The 9935-nt window shown below is 49.6% G+C and overlaps 1 protein-coding gene across 1 annotated transcript in view; it reads right to left on the minus strand.

Moving 5' to 3' along the window:
• The window catches only part of SLC15A1 (solute carrier family 15 member 1), a 47591-nt gene extending 38558 nt beyond the window's left edge, over positions 1-9033 (minus strand). Inside the window, exon 1 of the mRNA XM_043891974.1 lies at positions 8938-9033. Within this exon, the coding sequence (XP_043747909.1) occupies positions 8938-8941 (4 nt within the window). The 5' untranslated portion in view covers positions 8942-9033. The remainder of the gene's footprint in view (positions 1-8937) is intronic.
• Positions 9034-9935: the final 902 nt, after the last annotated feature.

Below are 9935 nucleotides of genomic sequence, written 5' to 3' on the forward strand. Positions count from 1 at the left end.
CAGCGCCCCTTCCCCGCCCCAAAGATGACAGGCATGGCATACGAAGCCATACAAAGCCACCTGGCTGCAGCCAGGCACTGGCTCCTCGGCCACAGGGCCCCTCACGACCATGCTGCTGTCATGAGTCTGCTGCTTCACGGTCGCCCTTTCCCTGGGTACCGGGAAAGGGGGCCGGTCTTCCTTCCTGCGTGTGGATGCAGCGAGCTGCCTCGGGGCAGCTTTCACCACCCAGTGGCCGGGCCTGGTCCTACGTGAGTCTGATGGCTGGACCTTCATCTTTCTTGAAGACGTCTCTGCCTTCCCTGAGCTGGGGGTTCCCCTGGTCAGGGCTGAGGCTGGCAGTCCTTAGCTAGTGCCCTTAGGGGCACTTCTGTTCATTTTGCGAACAGAGAGGCTTAGAACGATGGAAATGTTATCATCTCACGCGGTTCTGGCTGCAAGGCCGAGGTCAGGAGTGGAGCTGTGTCCTGCCAAGGCTGTGAAGGGCGAGTCTGTGAGGGACCTGTCCCCCAGCTTCTGGTGGGTTGCTGGCCAGCCCTGACGGTCTCTGGCTTGTTTTAGCATCACCGGATTGCTGCCTTCATCTTCACCTGGTCCTCTCCCCGCTGCTGTGTCTGGGTCCAAATCTCCCCCTCTTTCTAAGCACACCAGTCACACTGGACTGGGACTACCTCCTACAGGGTGACCTCCCCTGGACTGACTCCATCTGCAATGACCCTGTTTCTATGTAAGGTCACATTCTGAAGTACTGGGGGGAGTCCTCAGTATATGGACTCGGGGGAGGCAGCCGGTGGGGTGGGGGACACAATTAAACCCCAAACAGAGAGCGTTTGTAGGCACACTCCTGTGCTTACTCGCTCAGTTCTGTTTGACTCTGTGACCCCATGGACTGTAGCCCGCCAGACTCCTTTGTCCATGGGATTCTCCAGGCAAGAATATTGGAGTGGGTTGCCATGCCCTTTTCCAGGGGATCTTTCCAACCCAGGGATCACACCCAGGTCTCCTGCATTGCAGGTGGATTCTTTACCAGCTGAGCCACTGGGGAAGCCCAACCTCCTGGTAATACTTTTTTTAAAAAAAGACTTCTATAAACAACTGTCTAAAATCACAGGCATAAGAGGCCCATAACGGCCGCCTCTGATGGTTTTATAAATCACCTGCAGCTTTCAGCATCTTGTTTCCATAACCACAGGTCTGAATTCCTGACCGCCATTCCCATTCTCCCTCAGAAAGAAATCAGCTCTGGGCGCCCCAGATCTAAGCCCCCGGGACGTGCTCGGAGCCGGTGTACTCCCCTACTGCAGGGACAGGGCAGCCAGAGTTAGTGCTCGGTAAGCTCGTACATAAAACAAAAACGTCCAGGGGTGGGCCTAAGTCCTGCCTCAAGTGGAGGCTAATCAGTGACTCAGGGGGCGAGTCTACTGGGGCTTTTGAAAACCATCCTTACTCTCCAGGGATTTCCTGTATCTGCACCTGGGCATTTTTTTTTAATTAATTTATTTTTTTATTGAAGGATAATTGCTTTATAGAATTTTGCTGTTTTCTGCCAAACCTCAACATGAATCAGCCACAGGTATACATATATCCCCTCCCTCTTGAACCTCCCTCCCATCTCGCTCCCCATCCCACCCCTCTAGGTTGATACAGAGTCCCTGTTGAGTTTCCTGAGACATAATGCAAATTCCCATTGGATCTATTTTATGTATGGTAATGGAAGCTTCCATGTTACTCTCTCCATACAGCTCACCCTCTCCTGCCCTCTCCCCAGGCCCATAAGTCTATTCTCTATGTCTGTTTCTGCACTGTTGCCCTGCAAATAAGTTCTTCAGTATCATTTTTCTAGATTCCGTATATATGTGTTAGAATACGAAGTTTATCTTTCTCTTTCTGACTCACTCCACTCTGTATAACAGGTTCTAAGTTCATCTACCTCATTAGAACTGACTCAAATGAGTTCCTTTTTATGGCTGAGTAATATTCCATTGTGTATATATACCACAACTTCTTTATCTATTCATCTGTCAGTGGACATCTAGGTTGCTTCCACGGTCTAACTATCATAAATAGTTCTGTAATGAACAATGGGATACATGTGTCTCTTTCAATTTTGGTTTCCTTAGGGTATGTGCCTAGGAGTGGGATTGCTGGGTCATATGGTGGCTTTATTCCTAGTTTTTTAAGGAATCTCCATACCATCTTCCATAGTGGCTGTATCAATTTACATTCCCACCAACAATGCAAGAGCGTTCCCTTTTCTTCACACCCTTTCCAGCATTTATTGTTTGTAGACTTTTTGATGATGGCCATTCTGACTGGTATGTGGTGATATCTCATTGTAGTTTTGATGTGCATTTCTCTAATAATGAGCGATGTTAAGCATCTTTTCATATGTTTGTTAGCCATCTGTGTGTCTTCTTTGGAGAAATGTCTGTTTAGGTCTTTTTCCCACTTTTTGATTGGGTTGTTTGTTTTTCTGGCATTAAGTTGTATGAGCTGCTTCTATATTTTGGAAATTAATCCTTTGTCAGTTGTTTCATTTGCTATTATTTTCTCCCATTCTGAGGGTTGTCTTTTCACCTTGCTTATAGTTTCCTTTGCTGTGCAAAAGCTTTTTACACCTGGACATTCTTGTAGTCTACAAGGATACCCTGTAGGGATTTCCCTGGTGGTTCAGTTGTTAAGATGCTGCCTTTTCAATGCAGGAGGTGTGGGTTCAATCCCTGGTTGGGGAACTAACGTCCCACATGCCTAGTGGCCAAAAAAAAAAAAAATAATAATAATAAAATGGAGCCTGGCAAATTTTAAAGGAAACAAAAAAAGGAACACCCTGTATTCTGAACTTAAGAGTGAGGCTGACTCTAAATGCTCTGATGGCTGACAGTGAATAAACAAATATATTCTCAGGGTAAAGACAGACCAGGCCTCAGAGCTGCTGTAAAAGGAGACAGGAGAGAATGTGACAGGAGGGGTTCCCGGCCTCTGGACGCCACCACCATGGCGAGTCACATGCACCCAACAGGCAGGAGAAACAAGAGTATTACCGTTGGCCCTGACCCGCTGAGTGTCCTCACAGGAGAAAACAATGCCTGGGGCGTGCACGTGTCACTAAATTTAAAAAAAAAAAGAAACCACTAAAACCTATCTTCTGGTTTTTAGGGGAGTTTCTTTGGAAGCAATTAAAAATAAGTTAACGACCTGAAATTTTAGACATCATGATTTTTTTGGCTCTAAGATATTAAATCATGACTAGAAAAACTGCTTTCTGATCATGGTAAGTGTGAAGTTAGGCTGCAAAACTAGGTACAGAATGCAAATGTTTTCCTTTGTTGATATTTAGGTTGAACATGGCTCCATCCTGTCATGAGACTACATGAGAATATCCGTAAGAAATTTCTAGAAGTAGAATGCTGATAAAACATTGAGTGTGTTTTAAATTTTATCAGATATTACCTAACAGCTCTCCACAGAAGTGTTAGGTGACTTACTTTTTCCAGTCTTAAGATTTTAGAAGGAACACACATGGAAGAGAGAACTATATATATATATACATATATATATATATATAAACAAAAAGCAAAAAGCTAAACACTATTCATAGTTAAAGATTGCCTGGAAACTTTATCCACTGATCCAGAACACAGTATCAACAGAATCTGTACATTATTTTTAGAATTAATAAGGTAAATCACCCATGTCTATGACATCACTGTGGACATTTCTGATTCACCTACTATTACACACTCGGGAGTGTATTTACAAACCAGGTCTGTTATTAAATAGACAGTTGTTCAGAATGGATTAGAGCTATGACTGGAAAAATCCATCCGTCTTGCTGGGGGAAGACACTAGTTACTAAATGCAGCACCTAAGCTGAGGATGCCGGCCACAATGGAGCCATCTATGCACACTATGAATATTTCCTAACTAAAGTTATTGATAAATAATACACATATTTCAGAGAGAATGTTTTCTAGTACCATTTATGTTTTTAAGTAAGTGTTAGTCGCTCAGTCATACCTGACTCTGAGATCCCATGAACTATAGCCCACCAGGCTCTTCTGTCCGTGGGATTCTCCAGGCAAGAATACTGGAGTGGGTTGCCATTTCCTTCTCCAGGGGATCTTCCCAACCCAGGGATCGCCTCCCTCATTGCAGGCAGATTCTTTACTGTCCGAGCCATCAGAGAAGCCTGCTTCTAGCACCATGTATAGGGATAAACAGTGTTCTCCCAAAACTACGGTCCTTTCCATAATCTTGGAAGGTGATCTTATTTGGAAATGGGGTTGTTGCTGACGTGAAGAGTGGAGACAAGGTCATCCTGGAGTAGGATGGGCACTGAATCCCACACGACCGGTGTCCTGATAAGAAGACAGCCACGTGCACACAGAGGGAAGACAATGGCCACGTGATGATGGAAGCAGAGACGGAAGAGCTCTATCCACCAGCCAAGCCGTGCCAGGCTGGCTGGCAGCACCAGAAGCCAAGAGGAGAGGCAGAGAATAGATTCTCCCCTACGGCCTTCAGAGAGCGTGCCCTGCTGACGCCTGGGTTTCTTCCAGCCTCCAGAAATGCGAGACAATAAACTTCTGCCGTTTTAAACAACCTGGTTTGTGATGCTTTTGTTAGAGCAGCCACAGGGGAAAGAGTACATCATGGAACTTAACGTGTTTGGACTAAGTGAGAAAAACGTTTGTTCCTCTAAGAACATCTCAGTCGTCCCTCCTGACATGTCCTAATAGAGCTTACATGAAAACCCTGCAGACAGTTTGAAATGCTGAGTCCGAGCACTTTTAATGGGTCTTCTTATGGTTTGGGAATTTTCTGGTCTTCCGTCTGGTCCTTGAACCAAACTTTCCTGATGGGCACAGCTTCAGGGTCACACATCTCATGAAATGCAGGTGACTTGGAAAGGCAGACTGACAGCAGCCCAGGCTGATCTCCAATCACGAAGGATTAGACCTTCCTTCTTCCTCAGGAGAGTCTGTGGACAGTCGCATCCCTTGTCTTGGCTGTAGTACCTTCCACCTGCTGAGGCGGTCCTGTATCCCCATCCTGCCTGCTGATAGGAGCTGCACCTGGACCAGGTCTGGGCAGCCAGCCCTGTTCACATCGACCCCACGGGGTGACCCCACCGCGCTGTTTCCTCGGGGATACGTTTCTGACCTCTGAAATCAGGGGACAAAGTTACGAAACCAGCGATTCCCTGCTTCTTGATGTTGCAATCCCAGGGCTATGAGGCAAGGGTTCACATTCATCTTCTGATAATACTGCCTCTTTCTTTCACCACCATCATGGAGGGAGGAGGAATGTCCCGGGTCCACCCTTGTTTTTATTTCCTTCTCGACTCACCTGGGACGCCCACCCACTTTCTCTTCTGCCAGGGATGGAACCGAGATATATGGAGAATTGTGTCTAAGAGCGGCCACGGCCCAGAGAAGTGGGAACAGAGCTGGCTGGCAGTCTCTGCACCGTGGTTCCATTCGTCAGCTTGACCCCAGGGAACAGACGGCTCCCTGGGAACTCGCCTGGTGGCTCAACCAGCCCCTGGAACAATCCCTCAAGCTGTCTCTGTCCTTCAGCAACTCAAAGGGCAGTGTGAAAGCTATTGATCAGAAATCTGAGTAAACCAAAACTGGAATAATTCCACTCAGGATATTTTGTGAGGATGTGAAGGGCTATGCAAAAATTTATCATGAAGATGGCAAATTCTCCAACCTTGACAAGACACCATAAGCGACTGCTTTCACTGGTCTCATAATACTTTATTCCCCTCAACTGCAATTCGGTGTGGGAAAATGTGGTTTATGGGCTTGTGCTTCTGCCCCTGAGGATATGAGTTTCCTTAGGGCAGGACAGTTTTGTACCTTTATGTAGTAAAGGTACAAAAATAAAACACCTGCATAAATAGGTGATTCAGGTCAACCTGTACCAACCTTAGCTGGCTCCCCTCACGAGCTAATTTTCCAATTCTAGCTACTAATGTGTCCCAAGTTTGGTCATCGAGGACAACCCAGGGCCCAGACTGCACTAGATCTTGCCACAATCTCGTTCTGGGGGCACAATAGTAACATGTGGATGTGGGCGAGGGTCAAGAAAAGAGAGTTGTCGTTTAGAGTCACTTACGGTGGTGATTCTCAAAGTGTGGTCCTGGGCATTGGCAGGAGCAGCAGCATCTGGGAAGCTGTAAATCCTTGAATCCTGCCCTGACCCACTGATACAGACATGGTAGAGTGGGGGCCCGGCCACCTGTTAGGATAAGCTCTAGCTCAAGTGATCACGATGCAGGCTGAAGTCTAAAAGCCACTGCCTTAGAGCGTGTTTGCTAAGTCACTTCAGTCGTGACTGTCTCTTTGCAACCCAGTGGACTGGAGCCCGCCAGGCTCCTCTGTCCATGGGATTCTCCAGGCAAGAAGGCTGGAGTGGGTTGCCGTTATGTCAGCCTAAAAGGACCCAATGTTAGAAGTTTTCTCTTCTTACTCTGAGGAGGAAGAGGTCCTCCTGAGGTTCAGATGCCCTCGGCCCCAGCTGTGGGGGCCGAGTGTGGGATACCCCCGCCCCACGGCTTCCAGCCGACAGCAGCAATGCCAGCCTCCCTGGCCTTTTGGCTCTGTTCACAGGTCTACCCAGGAGCTTCTAGAAAGAGGAGAGAATGTGGAAGGACTTGTAAATGCCCAGGGTTGAGGGATTTCCTTTTCTACTCAAGCAGGAAACTGGCATGAAAAACTCTTCAGAAGGACATATGAGGCCAGCAGGAAGCTGAGGGCTGGGGGCAGGGACACAATAACAAAGTGAATGAACTACTCAAGTTGGCCCAGAGGCCCTGGCCTGGGTTTCAGGGGAACTTGCTTCCTAGAACCCGAAGCCCTCTCAACCTACATTTTCAGAGTCCCAGGTGGGGCACATGACAGAAGCGGGATCTATGGTTTTCTAGAACCAGAGCAAGGGAAGGAATTTGTGAGAAGAACTTCAGCATAAATATTTGCTAAGCTCTTGGCCAGGGGGTGCGGTGGGGTTACGAGGAGGAACACTGAATATTTGAGATTTTCAGCAAAGGCATCCCCAGCCCTCCAAAGGCCTCAGAGGGGGCTCCCCAGTCAAGCCAGGTCGGCCCTGGCCTCCTCTGCACCTCGACTCTGATAATCTCTCACGTTCACTGAAGCAAAGGTCACCAAGAGCTATGGCCTGGTGCCAAATCCAGCCCTCTGCCCTTTTCCGTAAGGCTAGCAAGCTAATAATGATGTCTATATTTTACAAGGATTGAAGAACACACTTAAAGGCTATTTCATGACACCTGCAAGCTATATAAAACGTACATTTCTATGCCCATCAGTAACATTTTACTGGAACACAGATTTGCCCATTTGTTTCATATTTCAAATTCCAAGGGTGGGGTTAAATAGTTGCCACAGGCACTGTGTGGCCTCCCTAGCCAAAAATATCTCCTATCTGACTGTTTTCAAGAAAAATGTTTCCCTAAGAACTTTTCCTCATTTCTTTCCCTCCTGCTGAATTCACCAAGTGTCCCCCTGCAGTCATAAGCAGACCTGAAACAATCCTGGCATCATCTCAGTCACCGAGGTCTGCTCTTAAGATGGGAAGTCACTGCTGCTTTTTAAATTAAAGGACATTTCCTAATTATTTGTTTCATTTATTAGCTAGACCCAGATATTGAAAACTTAGGACCTGAGTAAACACAAACTCTGGCTACCTGATGGGAAGAGCTGACTCAGTGGAAAAGACCCTGATGCTGGGAAAGATTGAGGGCAAGAAGAGAAGGGGGCAACCGAGGATGAGATGGTTGCATGGCATCATCTACTTCATGGACATGAATTTGAGCAGACTTGGGGAGATGGTGAAGAACAGGGAAGCCTGGCATGCTGCAGTCCATGGAGCCACAAAGAGTCAGACGCAACTGAGCCACTGAACAACAAACATGCAACTGGTGTGCGAACATAAATTTTTTGTTGCTTCTCACATGCTATGCCTATTTCAGTTGCAAAACACACAAAAGAACCCGTGAACCCTTAAGGATCAATCTGTGAACTAGAAAGTGTGTTCCCTGGGGACTACACAGTGTTCATTCACTGGTAATCAGGCGGCAGACAGCTACCACGACTGTAACTACGTTTGGGAAATTCCCATTCAGCACAGAAACTACTTAGGTGTGGGGATCTGAAAACCAAAATAAATATTTTGGAGCACCTCCCAGGAAAGCTGCACCGAGTGACAAGCGAACGGTGTTTTTGCAGCGAGACCCAGAGCACCAGCCCAGAAGCCGGTCCGCCTGCCAAGCGGCGCTTTGATGGGCGCCCTGGCTGACCGCGTACACGCGGGAGGAGGCGCAAGGCCAGCACCCCTGGGGACCCCAGGTGTGACCCACTTGCCCAGCCCCACCGCCTCCTGGACCAGGGTTCCCTCTGCAGCTCTGGAGTCACCTGGCCAGCCAGAGGCAAGGGAAATGCCAAGGGAGCCTGCCCCCCTCCCCACTGAGGTTCTGCGGGCCCCTCCCATCATCAGCACGACCCCATCCAGCCCACAGCCCACGGGGTGGGAACACAGAGGCCATGGATGCCCAACAGGTGGGCAGGTCAAGGTTATGGCGTTAGTTCTTCCGATGAGCGACTGGCGCCTGCGGCCCGCTCCCTCTGCGTTCCGCCCCAGCGCACCCCCCCCCGCCCCCCACCGCCGCCCCTCGCCCCGGCTCCCGCTCCGCGGACCCTCTGTGGTCGCTTCCCGCCGCCCCGAGACGTCCCGGCTGCGCGCGCACATGGCCTTCCCTGCTCCGCGCGCGCGCGAGCGCACAGGTCCCCGAGCCACCGGTGTGGACCGCGTGGCAGCCCGGCCCCTTCCCGGCCCGTGGGGAACCGCTCCGCAGCGCCCCGCCTGCGCCCGGCTCCCCTCCGCTCCCCGGGACCCCGACCCGCCCCGTGCGCCTACCCATGCTGGCGGCTCCGAGGGCTCCCTGCGACTGGCGAGCGAGGAGTCCAGGTGGGAGGAATCCGTGCTAAGGTGTTGCTTCCTGTGACTCGGTTTCCAGGCCCTGCCCAGCACCTGTGCAGCTGGAGGTGTGCAGGCGGGGCGGCGGGGCTCCACCCTTGGAGGCGGTGGAACGGCCGGGGCAGAGGTCGGCGCCCCTTGAGCCCCAGAGGGGGGACACCTGTCGGCGGCCCGCACCTGGACTCCGCCCCGGCCCCCGGGGGCCGCCAGAGGGGAAATCTGGGCTGGGATGCCCTGGCTTGAGCGTGCATCTTAGCCAAGGGGGCGGGCTCATGAAATGCAGGGTCCCCGGCCTCACCTGGATTTGCTGACTCAGTAGATCGGGGTGGGGGCCCAAGAATCTGCATTTCTAACACACGCTAAAGGTGAGGCTGACGGTCTGGGGACCCCACTTCGGAAAGCACTACTGCGATGCGAAAGCACCACGTCTGCAAAAATGGGCAGAAGGTTGGTCCGTTCAATGTGTGTGCAGTGCTGCAGATGTGTGGCTTTTACCTGGCCTGTGAGCTGTGGAAAGCATTTCTGGAAAACTACACTTCCTTCCTTTAAGAATAACAAAACCAAAAATAATAATACAGCAAGGAGCTCCAGATCTGTTTTTCTGTTTGCTCCTCTGACTTGAGGAGGGGTTTTGTACTCTGCCAGCACTGAAAGGAACATTAAAAGGGAAAAGGAAGGCGAGTCTCTATTGTCTTTTTAAAAAAATTGTGTAAAATATACAAAAAACTTAACCATCTTACCTGTTAAGTGTACATTAAGTGGTATTAAGTACACACACACCGTCATGCAACCGTTACCATCATCCATCTCCAAAACTTTTTCATCTTCCTAAATGGAAATTCATTGGAAAAGACCCTGATGCTGGGAAAGATGGAAGGCAGGAGGAGAAGGGGGAGCAACAGGGGATGAGATGGTTGGATGGCATCCCTGACTCAATG

This window comes from Cervus elaphus, chromosome 30 (genome assembly GCF_910594005.1).
Source record: "Cervus elaphus chromosome 30, mCerEla1.1, whole genome shotgun sequence".
Taxonomy (NCBI): domain Eukaryota; kingdom Metazoa; phylum Chordata; class Mammalia; order Artiodactyla; family Cervidae; genus Cervus; species Cervus elaphus.